General features: G+C 40.9%; 1 protein-coding gene across 5 annotated transcripts in view; it reads left to right on the plus strand.

Annotated features, from left to right (window-relative positions):
* LOC121600074 overlaps positions 1–6,633 on the plus strand; it is a 41,617-nt gene extending 34,984 nt beyond the window's left edge. For 4 of the 5 annotated variants that reach the window (XM_041928368.1, XM_041928369.1, XM_041928370.1 and 1 more), the window contains exons 3-11: positions 2,339–2,633; positions 2,712–3,265; positions 4,008–4,140; positions 4,220–4,444; positions 4,754–4,934; positions 5,007–5,261; positions 5,813–6,120; positions 6,186–6,358; positions 6,423–6,633. In XM_041928368.1, the coding sequence (XP_041784302.1) occupies positions 2,339–2,633; positions 2,712–3,265; positions 4,008–4,140; positions 4,220–4,444; positions 4,754–4,934; positions 5,007–5,261; positions 5,813–6,120; positions 6,186–6,358; positions 6,423–6,476 (2,178 nt within the window). In that variant the 3' untranslated portion in view covers positions 6,477–6,633. Of the gene's footprint in view, positions 1–2,338; positions 2,634–2,711; positions 3,266–4,007; positions 4,141–4,219; positions 4,445–4,753; positions 4,935–5,006; positions 5,614–5,812; positions 6,121–6,185; positions 6,359–6,422 lie in introns of those variants that run through there. The other variant, XR_006005780.1, reaches the window with a different exon arrangement.
* Positions 6,634–16,078: the final 9,445 nt, after the last annotated feature.

Raw genomic sequence — 16,078 nt, forward strand, 5'->3', positions numbered from 1 at the left:
GTAAATAGATATTTTGCAGAATTAATTCATGTTATATTCATGTTACTCAAAATATATTTTAGTATTATTTAAATATTGTATGGCTCAGTATATCCATCGACACAATTAAGAGTTGGCTTCCTTTTTTTTATTTTAAAAGGGTCCTCTCGTTCAAAGACCACTGTACACTCTGCCGTTCACGTGACGAAATTGATACAAACCCAACTCAACGTCAGTTCCTCCAAACAGCTTCCAAGATTAATGCAAATACATTACTCGTAATGCGATGCGATTAGACTGATTAGATTAGAGAGCACGTCCATTTTGCGCTCCGTCCATGGCAAATGCTTCCCGGTTCAGCCTCCCCAACTGGCACCGGCTGGCTGCAAAGCAAACGAACGGTCATTTGGTTTTTTGCTTCATTTTTGCGAACACTCGCCAGGCGTCGGGCAAAACGACAGTCAATTAACCGAGACTAGAGAGTCTTTTGGGAAGGCCGATGAAATAGAATCATTAGTCGGTTGACGTGGTCGGGGTTTTTGGATTGCGACAGGATAACGATTCGAGCCGCCGGAAGAGAAGCGTTGGCCGGTGACTGTAGTGTCGGCGGGATATCGTGTCCGTGTCGCGATGCTCGACAAATCAATTCATTACGTTGGATTAATTTTTGCTGCCACGTTGATCGATGAGGTGCAGGAGGTGGTTCAATCGTGAATGTGAGAGTATTAATCTTTTTAAAGGAAGCGATAATCGCGTGTTGACACTCTAGGCCAAATTGCTCCATTGCACTGCATCTGTACTTTATCGATTAATTTTAAACTTTTTCAAAGTTTTGTGCTGTTTTTACATTGCCCTATGCAAAACTTGTATTTGAACCCCTTCAAGAAGACCAATTTTGATGTCAAGCTAGCTGTTGTGTCACGTTCGGGAAACCGTGACAAGTTTCGCTGCACTCTGTTCCGCATCAAAAGGTGGTAAATGGTTCAACTGATACCATATCTTAAGCCTTTACCCAGCTGCTCGATAGCGTCCGGAATCAGGTCCCAAACCAATGTGCTGTCGTACGCACTCGTACAGTACAGGCTTTCATCGGACGTAAGCCCGCAGAAAATCCGGACATCCACGACATGCAACACGGCCGGGTGGAGCTGATTGCGCAATACGCCGGTTGTACTCACGGTGCTTGCGAATGGCACAAGTACGCATGATTCGATTCAGATTTTTCCTGCATCTTTGCTGCGTAAGAGCTATGCTGTTGTTAAAGGATTTTTAAACACATCATATCTAATGAATCTAGTTTTAAATATATTTAATTCGACCTACAACAGTAACATGGTTTGAGCAAACACAATTTATGAAACTATTTTATTTACTTTTTAATCGTTTTATTCATACATTTCTTCTGCTAAGAAGGATTTTAGATAAATACTCCAGTATTTATATGTTTTCCGATATTAAATAAAAAAAAACATTATATTATGATAAATAGATAAATAGCTCCAAATTGACATGTAGGTATTTTCATTCAGTTGATTTTAAAATCATCCATTGTACTTCTATTATAGATAATAAATTTTTTGTTAACATTCAACAAATTTTTGAATTTTTGAATTTTGTTAGCATTCAACAAACACGCTTCTATTTGCATTGTAGAAAATTGAAAAAGAAAACTTATTGATATTATTTGCTGTTCGATTGTAACCGATCTCCTAAATTAACTTGATTACTGAAACCGAAAAAATTGCAGTACAGTTCAGTTAATCCAATTTATGGATCGACCACATAATTTGATTGTGGTTTGAGTGATCATAATGAAAACATACGAATATACTGGAATTTACAACCATTGCGGTGATTATTTGAAATGAGAGTTTTCTCCAAAATGTTATGGTTTGGTTCACAAAAGTAGGAATGTAAGTACGGTTGGCGAAGGTAGTGGCTAAGACACGAATTGTGGATATACACAATATGCATGCCTATTAAACATATCACCAACTGCTTTACTGGAACTGGATGGAAATTAATTATTTGAACAGTTTGTACCATAAATCATTTTAACATAGGGAAGACTGATACTGGCGAATTAGTTAAATACTCGGTAATTAGTTAAATGTTTATTAAAGTAAGCAAATTTTGCTGCCAAATTACATTTTGACTCGAACCTGTACAAAAAAACTAATTTTTATCATAAAAATCTGGTCTTTTTGACTGGTGACTGAATACAAAACATATCTGAATCTAAATTACAAATTAATAATAATCCACATTATTTTAAATCTTTGTAGAGATAAGAGTAACTATTTCCTACTCCTAAAATAAACTATTTTTCAAATCCATAACTTGTTATCCTTTTTTGTAGGGTACTCCTTACAGCGGATACACAGCAGCCTCTACAGATTGCGCCAACACGTTACCCTCATCACCCTCACCCACCTCCCTCGGTAGCATCCATAACCGCCAGAGCTTCAACTTCTGGAAGGCCGGCTCACAGACGCCCCTGTCCGCATCGTCCTCCAGCAGTTCGTTCTTTCGACCAACCCAGCGCTGCCTGCTGTACAAGATACTCAAAGTGATCTGGCGCTACATAAAGTGGCCCCTTGGGTTGCTGATGATATGTGGTTTACTTGGGCTCGTCGTATACTTCCTGGTTGTTGGTAAGCATTTAGAAAAGATCAAAATGACTTATATTTGGATGATCATACATAACCAATTAGTTCGTCTTTGCTTTATAGATCATGATATTATGAGCAGCGGACTGCTTGGCGAGGATGGCTACGAGGTGGACGAGAATTTATCAATTGATTTTAACGATTTCACCAGCACAAACGATCTCCACTTCGACCATCGCTTCATCGGAAGTATTGCAAAGGAATCTAAGCCCAAGGACGCACAAGGGCCGGGCCGAACGGTGGACACAAAGTTTTCATTCGGTTTGGACAACGATCTGCTGGCCGTGTTCGGTACAAATGGCAAGAAACCAACGTTTGACTGGCCTACGACGGCATCCACGACCACCGGACTATCGGGCACGGAGCGTCAGCGTACGGAGAGCGCAAGCGAAGAGTTACCGGCGCTGGTAGTGAAAGTAACAGACGCTCCAATTCGTAAGACCAGCACGATCTCGCTCAAGGATTACACCAAGGCACGAGTGGTGTTCGACGATGAAGATTTCCTCGACGCGGACGATGGTCAAAGTCGTACACAATCGGCACCAGCGCATCCGGAAGGCACGACCAGAGCGTACGAACTGGGCCATTCTACCGATCCAGCACTGCCAGCGACTCAGGTGGGGCTCCGGGACAGCCCGGCACGAGGGACGGAGGTGCGGGGGTTCACCTCCGGCCATCAGAACAATTTTGGCGTCCCAATCGAGGAGGACGAGCGCCTGTTGCGCAAGCTGAACGACCAGCTGATGCAACTGGAGCACCTGAGAGAAGTGAATTGACGTTTTCATATTGTGTTTGTGTTGTGGTTCTCTTCTCACACCCTCTTAAATTTATTCTCGCTTTTGCATGCATGATCAATTTCATTGATCTGTTGAAATCAATGGTAACCGCAAGGCATGGAAAAACAGGGTTTTAATCACACACCTGAAGATTCGCATCTATAATGTTAAAAAAAACGCTTGGCACATTTTTAGTGAATGCATTTGTTTGGCAAGTGCTACGGCACGGTGCCACAAATTCAAATATTGTATGCACACTTACACACACACACACACACACTACTGGTACTCGTCCCTTTTACTAGGAAAAGCACTTTGGAACACAGTAATGCATGAATGCTTAGATATAGACACGAAAGTACACCTCAAAATTTGCATGCAACATGAATTAAATCACTTTTGAGGGAAAGGTTTTACGTTCTTTTGACAATGGATTCAACCTGTGAGTGTGTGTTGTGGAATTCTGATCGGTATTTGTGTGTGTTTCTTTCAAACGCTTTTAGCTGGGAAACTGCTTAACATTCATACTTTTCTTATCAAAATGAGTTTTATTTACCCTTATTGTAATATTTTCAAAATCTAGAAAAATGTGACCGTTCCATCAGCTACCACAGACTCGAGCCTGTACAGGACGAAGGTATCTCCAACGTTACCAATTTTATCCCGCTTTGAAATCACTACCGAGGGGTTGAAGCGGTTCAACATATCCGAAGAAGGTAAGTACTAAAGATACCATTTAAAAACAGTTGATGAATGAGGAATATCTAAAAACCATTTTTCACCTTGTTTACAAAGGAATTTGTCAATCTACATCATTGCCCCTTTGTCGAGGCGTTCTACCGTATGACCTTACGGTCTCCAACAATCGGCAGCTTTCGCCACTGGAGTATGATCACTTCCAGTATCTGATCAACTCCAAATGCTCGGTGCGTGTGGCAGAATTTGTGTGCCTTGTGTTGGAACCGGAATGTCGTCCAACACGCATGGGCACGCTCACGCCGTGCAAGCGAATTTGCAAATGTAAGTAACTAGATGTAGAACAAGCTGATACATATACATTTAAAAAATCTAAATATTAATCCACGAGGATAGCGCACCTGAATATTGTGACGTAGATCGTCTTAAGATAGTAGATGAATTACAACGAACGTACATACTTCTATCTATTACGAAGCTGTTTAATAAAACGAGGAACACATTGTATGTTACGATAAACGATGAAAGTTCTAAGCTACTTAGTATAATTGGAACACAGTTTTGATTTATGATCCATTCTTTGTGGTCACAAAAATTTAAATCTATCAATTTTTGTTACTTTCCTCACTCCAGCCATTCTTGAGCCGTGTGCGCATATAATTGCCAGCTCGGAGGCATTAACAGCGACTTTCGATTGTGACAGTTACCCGGATTCGGACGATCGGAACGTTTGTGAGGATCCTACACGCCTGGGCCATTGCTATGCCAACGAGTTCCGGTGTGCCGATTCTAGCTGTATACCGCTACAATGGAAGTATGGCAAACTGAATCATCATACTTTAAGACATTTTGAGGACTTCAATCACTCTCACTGATGCCTTTACAGATGCGACAACATCAAGGACTGCCACGGAGGAGAGGATGAATCGGATTGTAAACAGTGCGAGCGGGACGAGTATCGATGCATGTCAAACGACAAATGCATTCCAGATAAGTGGCGCTGCGATCAGTACGAAGATTGTCCGGACGCATCGGATGAGCTGGACTGCTACTACGACGAACCGACGACATACCCGACGGCCTACGGCAGCCAGCGGGAGTATCCATTTGTGCAAGTACAGGTTCCCAACAGTCCGAACGGGTAAGAAGAGGTTGTGGGAGCGCGTCGAGCGTGCGCTTGCTATGTGCGTAGCTGTAGACCTGCACCAGGACATTGACAAAACGGAACAGGACCCTGTACAAAGCGTCTGGCAGAACGACTAACTGGACGGACTTCTTCTTTGCACAGTAGATCACCTGCGCACTCCACAATCCCACTACAGTGTGAGCGACAAACTATGGACAGAGAAAGGAATGGGAGACCTGGAGTGCGTTTTTCTGTACATTATCTATCTATTTCTCAAAGCTTCCGACTATTTGGATACCATTGGGACGTAGAGATTACTACTGGTGAATGTTTAGGTGACTGTGACGCCTTTTTTGGAACGAATCTGGTAAGAAGCACGTGTAGTACAACTTTAATCGACTGCGGCTACGGAAGCTTTGGGCCTTGTGTTATGACATTTTTGAAGTTTTTTGTTTCTGTAACATGTGTTCTTCAACTTATGCATATGATCAACTTTTTCGGAAAGAAACAATAAGTTTAGTAAATTTTTTTTTTGTTTTTCACACCGCATTAATATCTCCTTTCAGTCGGCCTTACATTACGATCACCAACGAAGATCGTTCACAGGCAGAGCGACATCGAACCTCCCAAGAAGCTGGGTCTGCTGGTGCCCGCGAGTACGCCAACTATGGCACCTCGGAGGAAGATGAAGAAGGAGACAAGTATGAGCCAACTGCTGCCGAAAATGCTCCCTTCGTAAATCGACACCGAAATCAAACAGAAGCTGGCAATGGAACAGTTGAACAGACTACCACAGTTCGATCGAGCGAGAAACTGGTTGAAGATCAAACCGAGGCCGAAACGAGTCGGACAGTATCGATACCGAAATCTTTAGGTATGCATCTCTCTTACTGATATAATCGTACAAGGAACTATATTTTATGCAATATCTTTTAACAGTGAACTTCCAAGACAGCAAGGAAATTATGATGACGTCTGACTCGGAGAATGATTTCAAGATCAGCAGTACCAGTAGAGATTTTTTAACGACGGCCCACGTGTCCCCTTGTCCAGAGGGTGAGTTGCGCTGCGTTAGTGGAATCTGTATATCCATCAGTCAACTATGTGATCGGGTAATACGACGTTGGGTGTGTAAATGTTATACCATGATTGATGTTCTCATTTCCGTTTACACAGGTCACTGATTGTGCCGATGGAGCTGACGAGACGGGATGCAACTACAAAGAATAGAAAACAAAAGGAATAAGCTGGCAAACAAACAAGAGGTTGAAAAAAAATAGGGGCACCGATCGCTAGGGATTGGTTATTGGTTTCTTTTAACGACTCATTGATATCATCGAGCATACACGGTTTTTTTTAATTTTTATATTGTTGATTCGTATTAAAAGATCCTAAAGTAGCACCAATCGAATCTCGAGATAGCAAATATTCATCATAGTTTGTGCATTCTGCACCAATGATTAGAAGAGTTTAGTTGAACCATCAGTAAAAGGTATTAATATTCATTTTTTGGTGTAAACTCTTGTTCATAATTCTATCATCTTGTGAAAAGGAACATTTTACCCTGACATCGTAGTAGATTGCTATCCGTGCTTCACCATTATAGTGTAGGATTGTTTTTATCATAGCTTAGTAAAAGCGTTTCATTCATCGACGATCGTTGTAAATCTCATAATGCAGCGAAATAAGAAACGTTACATTACCACACTCTACCCGCGCTTTGTACATAGAGAAGGCACTTCGAAACTCATTTCATACACCACTATTGAATATCTTTTGTAAATGTTTTATCTCTAAACCAAGTGAATAAAAGATGTAAAAAAAACTCTGTGTGTTTCAATGTACATATTACAAAATGTGTTTTTTTTTTTTAATTTATCGTTAACGTAAGCCACCAGTTGAAATCCACAGCTAGATCCGCTAGTATCCGCTACTGTAGATATGACTACTGGCAAGGGCAAAATGAGTAGTGTAGTGAGAAATTAGACACAATAGCTTCGGGATTTGCACAACAACCGTTGGACCGTGAAGTGCAGACCTTCAGAAGTGAATTTTCTAGGCATTACAATGCCACCCGTACAAATTATCTATAAATTTCAATTCTTCATATTCATCCTTCTATGGTACAAATTTCGTCGACAACTACCAAGCAGGATAGTTTCAACAAAGATGACCATATTTGTTAATACAGTCATTAATTTCTCACTTAACATTAAGCTTAGATATTATTCTTTTGCACTTTATGTTTCCTTGTTCAATCAATAATTATAGATTCACGCTAGTTAAACCCGTACCATGAAAAATGGTCTTTACGATTGTACAATACTTAAACAATTTCCTTTACAGCTTTTGGCAACATCTTTCTTGCTCTGCAATTAATCACCAAGTTATTACTCTACTTCAAGCCGGTACACCCACGTAGTAATATTTACAGTATCATACCGAAGTAGGGCTTCAGATTTCTCGAGGACTACGTAGTGGTGCAAAATTGTTGGAGATGTTTCATTTAACAACAGGCAATCAATTTGATTTCCATCAATGGGGCCCTACACGATTCTAGTCAGCTTTTTTATATGGAGTTTGACAGTTGGAGGCTGAAATCATGTAAACACTCCATACAAAACGACACTAGCCTGCGATTTTCAGCTTTGATTATTCTAGCCTCAAAGCTAGAATTGGATTCGAGTACCTGCTCAAAACAATGGCAAAACAAGGTGGTTTTTACATTTATCCCAAAGTGCAATAAAGAGATCAGGTGGTGGAATCTAGAATCAAAGTGTATGTAGTCCAGGTGGTGTGATAGCATGTTTTTTATAACCAAATTTGAACGTCTTTTTTACAGTACGGGTAAAAACTTTTTCTCAAACAGGCTTTCTGGTAGCTTGAAGAACAGAAGCGATAAAAATCAGCCTTCGAAATTCATACACCTTGGGATAAGCCCACCTGTATATTATACCCACTTTGACAGCTGCTCAAAAACTGCTATACAATGCAAACAGCTGACAGGCCGAAATTTCAGCCTACGAACTTAAAACGGAAAGGGCTCCAATATTTGCTTATTTGTGTTATCTTTGGGTGTATGCAATCATTTTAATTCAAGATGTACAAACAAATGATCATCCAATGTATAGATAAATAACAAATTGCCTACCTTAAAACGAATAAACATCCTCGCTAAACGTAAACAAGAGCAATCAATTAAATAGCTTAGAAAACAGCTGTTATAATATGAACAACAAAAGATTTCCTAACGGCAAAAGAATAAAAACCGTTGTAGTGTTGATAAATCTTACTCATGTTTGTATCAATTTTTTAGTATACCTGCATGCATCCCTGGCATGCATACTGTCTTACGAACAGTAGCCGTTTCAGTCGTTACGATACGTTAACCATGAGCGAGCCAACAAGAAAAAGAGAGAGAACATATGTGTCTAACTCTTATAAGAACAAATATAACTACAACAAAGACACATCAACGTACCTTGAGACATTTACAATTCGCCTCAAACAGTCGCGAAGGTTTCTGTACTAAACAGATATAGCAAATACCGGCGTCTAATGATTCTGAGAACAGAAGAATAGGCTCAGCCATTAAACAGAGTTGGACGAACAGTTCGATTCAAAGTGTCTTGGTATTTGTCCAGACAGGTCATGTCGCTGACGACAATTTAGGCTTAAAAAACAAAGCGTTGCTAGGTCAATAAATGCTGACTAGCTACGTTATGCAACGCGCCAGCGATGCGCGCTGGTTTAACGATTAAATGGAAAATAGGCTAAGAAGAATAGACTAAGAAAAATATGCTGATCGACGACGGTCAGCAGTTTTAGAGTATAAAATCAATTGAATAAACTAATGAATGGATTATTTGCCAAGAACCAGTTGGTGCGTTATTATTGTGCTTAAGTCGGCGTGTACTGTGCCTGTCTTAAGCTGCTGCTCCGAAAGACACTTTCGTGTGCGCGACAAATGGTGGCTCCAGAGAGGACGCATCAACCAACGGTTCGGCAAGTAGTCAAATAAATCGGGAAATAAAAACCCGAAGTAGTAACAAGCCCGTAGAGGCGTGAATAGACCCCACAGCAACCCAAGCAGGGTTGTGATAGTGAAACAACGGCGACGGACGACGATCCGGCGTAGCCGATATACGACAGCCAGCCCAGGAAGAAGGGCCACGCACCAGTTGCCGACGAAGCAAAACCCGAGAAGCGCCTCGGCGGTGAGTGAGTGCAAAATAACTGTAAGTGCAACGACACAACAGTGAATAGAACGCGGTCATTACCGCTAGTGAAGTGACGCAATCGAAAGTGAACTCGATACTGCCAACGTATGAGGCAAATGCTGAACTAGTGAAAAGGTGACCAATACGTGTACGCCGCGAGCTTCGAAAGGTGCATCCGTTCTCGCAACACAACATGACACCGTCAGTTTAGCGCCAGTTGAGAAAAAAAAAAAACAGTTATCGTAAAACGCGTGCGTCGCAAGTATCGGACGTTAACTCCGACGAAACGTGATTATAAAAGTCTGCATAACGAAACACGTGTGCCGCGAGCTAAATATTGCATAAGGCATCCGACGCAGTGCAACGTAGGAAGAGCAAATTGATGAAATTAATTGTGACGAGTGTATCCATCGTGTGTATGACCGTCGTGTGTATGACCGCCGACCCACCGCTAAGAAAACATCGTTCCGGTTGAGTCAACCATCGTTCTCGGTTTGAGGGCAACCGGCACGTAATACAGAAGACGTCGTATTTGATCCTGAGAAGACCAACAAGCAGCAGTGAAGACATCACTCCCGATCCAGCCGTCCCTGACCAGCCGAATAGGAGTTGACTCTGCTGAAGCGGATCTGAACCAGGGTGAGTTCAAGATGGAATATGATTTTAAAAAGAATCCGAATGGGCACTGCAAATTATGCACGAACCCAGATGAGATAGGGAAACTGATAACTTGTATTGATTGCGACAGGTGGTTTCATTTGTCATGCTTAGATATAAAATCACCTGTTAAAGATTTTTTATGCAAAAAGTGTAAAGATAGGGAAGTTGAACGGCAGGAATATAGGTCAGCACTAATGCAAACGCAAAAACTGCTGAAAGAAAAAATGACAAATGAAGAAGAAAAAGAAAAAGAAAAAGTAAGAATAGAAGAAGAGCTAAAACGGCTACAAGAAGAGATACAAAACAAAAAATCAGAAGAGGTCAATGAAAAACCAATGACAAGTTTAGACGTAAAACTGTTAACTCAGAGTTTAGACAAAATGGTTCAATCGTTGTGTTCTAAGGACTCGAAAGTAACACTTTCAAAGCTTCCAGATTTCGATGGAAGCTATAAATGCTGGCCTCAATTTAAACAAGCCTACGAAGAAACTTCCCGAGCCTGTAAGTTTTCAAATTTAGAAAACATGAATAGGCTGCAAAGGCATCTGAAAGGCGAAGCACTTCGTGCGGTTAGCGGGTTAATGCTTAACCCAGAAAACGTTCCGCTTGTATTAAACAGGCTCGACAAAATGTTTGGAAATGCTGAAAGCATTTACAAGTCTTTACTGTTAGAATTACTAGCAGTAAAGCACATAACGACAGATAATCCCTCAGCATTTTTAGAATTTTCCAACGCTTTGCGCAATCTCATTGATAACATGGTGTTGTTGAAACAAGAAGGTTTTTTGAATGATCAGAGGCTGCTAAACGATTTGACATCAAGGTTTTCAACCGAACTTCGGAACGAATGGTTGAAACACACAATAAGTAGGAAACAAGATAATAAGAATCTTACGCTAGAAGACCTAGCAGAATGGCTGAAACCCTCTGAAGAACTGGCCATTATACTGGCCGCGAACGAAGGAGTAACCAAACAAGAAAGGTCGAACCGTCAAAACATGCAGCATCGTCATAAAGGGCCAGAAAAGGAAACGATATGTCTAATTTGTGGATTTCTTCATGAAACCACTCGTTGCCGACAATTGAACGGTAAGACGCCCGATGAAAAATTATCTCTTTTCATTCGGCATAGAATTTGCACCAATTGCTGCAAGTACAGCAACCATAACGCCCAAAACTGTCGCCTACCACCACAATGTAATGTGTACGGTTGCGGCAAAAGGCATCATAGTATGTTTCATAAAAGAAATCTGGTAGAAGGGCAACCTACAAACAAAATAAATTGCCATCAGGAAAAGAATAATCTGTTCTATCAGATCGTGCCCATCACTTTGCACCACAATGAAAGAAAATTCGAAACTTATGCATTCATGGATCCTGGCTCTTCAACTAGCCTCATTTTGGAAAGTGTCCGAAAAGAACTAAACGTTCACGGACCAAAAAGACCGCTAACTCTCTCCTGGACGGACGGAAGCATTCAAAAAGAGACAGAAAGTAGGATAGTTCCCATAACAGTAGAGGGAGCTAACAAAAGAAAATTCCAAGTTAAAGGTCTCAGAAGTGTAAGGGAACTTAACCTTCCCGTTCAAAGCATAGATGCTCCGTTTTTGCAAAGAAAATTTAAACATTTGAAAGGCATTAGTATCTCTAGCTATGCAGATGCGAGGCCTACCGTGCTACTAGGCCTTCCACATTCGTATCTTTGCCATGGTGCAAAATATCGAGAAGGTAGACCAAACGAACCAATTGCCCATGAAACGAGGCTTGGTTGGGTCATTTTTGGGGGAACGAATACGCCAAATGTCACAGAGAACTCATTTGTGATGACAGAGACGTACGAAGAAGAAAACAAGAACATGATGCAAATCTTGCGTGGTTTCTTTTCTACAGAGGAATTTGGAGTTAAACCTACTCCAACCCGTGCCTCTGAAGAAGACAAAAGAGCGTTAAAGATTATGAAAGAAACGCTTAAAAATACTGGCGACGGATACGAAATTGGTTTAGTATGGAAAACCGACAATCCTAAATTGCCAGATAGTTACGGACAAGCGCTTACGCGCTTAAAAAGTCAAGAGAAGGCAATGGAAAGGGATCCAAACTTAAAATCATGGTATCATAAAGAAATAAACGCATACATTGAAAAGGGATATGCACGTAAGGCGACACCAATGGAACTGCTGCAATTGAACGGGAAAATAAACTATATTCCCCACTTTTCCGTGATAAACCATAATAAACCCATTCCCAAACCACGTTTAGTATTCGACGCGGCTGCAAAAAATCAAAATATATCCCTTAATTCTCAACTTCTTTCCGGCCCAGATCTTACTGCGTCCCTGTTCGGAGTGCTAGTCCGCTTCAGGGAACACAAAATAGGCTGTTCAGGAGATATCAAGGAAATGTATCACCAGGTAAAGGTGAGACGGGAAGATCAAGACGCTCAAAGATTTCTATTTCGAGAATCGCCTTCTGACGTTCCTCAAGTTTACGTTATGCAAGTGATGACATTTGGGGCAACTTGTTCACCAACTTGTGCTCAGTTTGTGAAGAACGAGAACGCACTGCGTTACAAAAATATTTATCCCCAGGCAGTAAAAGCGATTATTGAAAATCACTACGTAGATGACTACCTAGATAGTTATCCAGATATTGATACAGCCGTGAATACTATCTCGGAGGTGTGTAAAATACATGATGATGCTAAATTCTTTATGAGAAACTTCTTTTCCAACTCAAAAGAAGTAGAGAAAAGCATTCCAACCAACAGGTTATCTGAGAAAAGTGTACTTGGCATAGAGGAGAAAAATCAAAACTTCGATAAAGTGTTGGGATTGATTTGGGACAAAGAGTCTGACGTCTTTGCCTACAAGTTTAAAAAGGCAGATATTAAAAAATTAACGAAACGTCAGATGTTCTCATATATAATGAAAATCTACGATCCTCTAGGTCATCTTGCCAACATTACTGTTGAAGGTAAAATTTTGATGCAAGATCTTTGGAAAACTAAACTAGACTGGGATGACGAAATCACACAGTCCATAAAGGAAAAATAGGAAAACTGGATAAACCGAATCGAAAACTCGATCAACATATCTATACCTAGATGTTTTTCGATTGGAAATAACGTAAAGATCAGGGAGCTCCATACTTTCGTAGACGCGTCAGAAAAAGCCTTTGCCGCGGTTACGTATCTTAGGACAGTCCACGACTTAGGCATCGACATAAGTATCGTGGCCGCAAAATCAAGAGTCGCTCCTACCAAACCACTGTCGATCCCTAGGCTTGAATTGCAAGGGGCAGTGCTAGGCACTCGCCTAAACGAATCAATCAAGAGGGAATTGCGGTTAAAGGTTCAAACAGAATTCTTTTGGACCGATTCAAAAACAGTTCTAGCTTGGCTTAACTCAGAGCCTAGAACATATAATCAGTTCGTAGCCCTGAGAATCGGAGAAATTTTGGAGTTCAACTCTCCGAAGCAGTGGAACTGGGTAGCATCTGCAGAAAACCCTGCTGACGAAGCTACAAAAACTTGTAAGAAAAAGTCAATATGGTTAAATGGTCCCGACTTTCTCAAAAATTTAGAAATAAAAACACTAACACCAGACATTCCGGACACATTTGAAGACCGGAAAAGGGTAAACACTTCGAGAACAGTGGAAAGAATAGATTATGACGCCATTTCCGTCGAATGGTGTTCCAACTGGCACCGTCTAAAACGATCGGTAGCGTACGCACTAAAGTACTTGGATTGGTTAAAAAGTAAGGCTAAATCCCTGTCATTTTCGACAGCAATCGATAAAGCTACCCTTGACTTAGCTGAGCGCCACTTAATAAAAAAGGCTCAATGGGAAAGCTTTCAAACGGAGATGATACAACTCTCATTGAAGAACCCGATTAATGGCAGCAGTAAAGTTAGGTGCCTGTGCCCTATGTTGGACCAAGATGGGATCATGCGTTCTAGAGGAAGACTTGAACACGTTAAATTTCTTCAATTTAACGCACGTAGCCCTATTGTCCTACCAAAAGGGCATCACATTACAAACCTTATCCTACAACATTATCATGAGAGGTACTACCACCAGAAGAGCGAATCAGTGATGGTTGCAGTTCGTCAAAAATTCTGGGTGATAGATCTCAGAAGCAGTCTTAAGCACGTAATAAACAAATGTCAATACTGCAAAAACGCACGAGCTAAACCAATCCCACCAATAATGGCACCACTGCCAACATGTAGAACAGCAGTGTTTAAAAAACCATTTACGCATTGTGGAGTAGATTACTTCGGCCCCCTATTCGTTACGATAGGCAGACGGTCAGAAAAAAGGTGGGGTGTTATATTTACGTGTTTAACCACAAGAGCAATCCATATAGAAATAGCCATTGATCTAACGGCAAGCACCTTTATTGTTTGCTTAAAAAATTTGCAATACAGAAGAGGAAAGGTATCTTTCCTATACAGCGATAATGGGACCAACTTTGTCGGAGCCGACAATGAGATGAAACAAATAAGATATCGATGTGCCTCAGAAGGCATAGAATGGATCTTTAACCCACCAGGCGCCCCTCATTTTGGAGGTGCGTGGGAGCGAATGGTTGGAGAAATCAAGAGTCTGCTTCCCATGGCTGAGAGTTATAAAGAACACGTTCTCAGATCAATACTAACTGAGATAGAGTTCCTAACAAATAATCGACCATTGACTCACTTAACACTAGAACGAGAAGATGACGAGCCCCTAACTCCAGCTCATTTCTTGCTAGGTTGTTCCGGCGAGGCAGAGCCGAATATCTCAGATATCACCAAAACAGAATTGGTACGGTCCGATTGGAAAAGGGCCCAGGCAATCACACAACAATATTGGCGACGGTGGATAGCTGAGTATCTCCCAAAGCTTTCTAAACGAGAGAAGTGGACTCAACCGGCCAAACCATTACAAATAGGCGATATTGTCACGTTTCCCGATGAACAAAGGAAAGGAAAATGGTTTAAAGGCCGAATCTGCGAGCTGGTAACTGGCGTAGACGGACAGACTCGTTCAGCACGAATCAAAGTAGGTAATAATTTAGTTAACAGGCCAACTGTAAAACTAGCAGTACTCGAGGTAAAACGAGATCAAACATTTTCAAATTGGGGAAAAAGGAAAGAAACAAATCTTAACGTTATAAAAGCTAAAGCAGAAGAACTAGCAAGTCAAATACCAAAAAGGAAAAAGCTCAAAATTAGGCCCGTATCATGGAGCTCATCCTTAAAATAACAATATACATAGCCGCACTGTTTAGAGTCGAATGCTTATCGATCGTACCTATCCCTGAACCAGGAATATATTTTGATCATATTGGGACACTCCTATTAAAAAAGGAGCATGGGAAACGACATTCCATACGGGGACACGTCCGGAAAATGATACGGATACGTTACAAACGTTGAAAAAACACTTAACCATAGTATTGAACTCCGTTAATAGTACGGACTCTGAACTCTCGGATCTAAAAGTTACACTTCAGCACGAATGCAACCATGCAATTCAACTAATCCAAGGAATAAGTCACAAAAGGACAAAACGCTCCCGGGGAATATTTGGTATACTAAAAGATTTCATGTTCGGGGGAGACGACATAGACGAGCAATTAGCAGCCTTCAGAGCAGCAGAGGATACAAAAATTACACATGTGTCCGAACGTTTGACCCAAACAAATAAAAAACACAATGAGTTAACAGAAAATTTACGTCACCGAATAGACAAACTCTATGATGGTATAGATGTTCTCAGCAAGGAATTTAAGCATAACAAAAATGAAGTTCTAACAAAGTATATACAAGAAACGATCATGCTTACAACCGCTCTAGTACAAGACATGATAAATAAGTATCACGAAATAGATTCAACCCAATTATATTTAGAGGACGAAGAGATGTTAAAACAAACTATACGAAGAAAGATGGCAAGTCATTAT

The sequence above is a fragment of the Anopheles merus genome, chromosome 3L (genome assembly GCF_017562075.2).
Source record: "Anopheles merus strain MAF chromosome 3L, AmerM5.1, whole genome shotgun sequence".
Classification (NCBI taxonomy): Eukaryota; Metazoa; Arthropoda; class Insecta; order Diptera; family Culicidae; genus Anopheles; species Anopheles merus.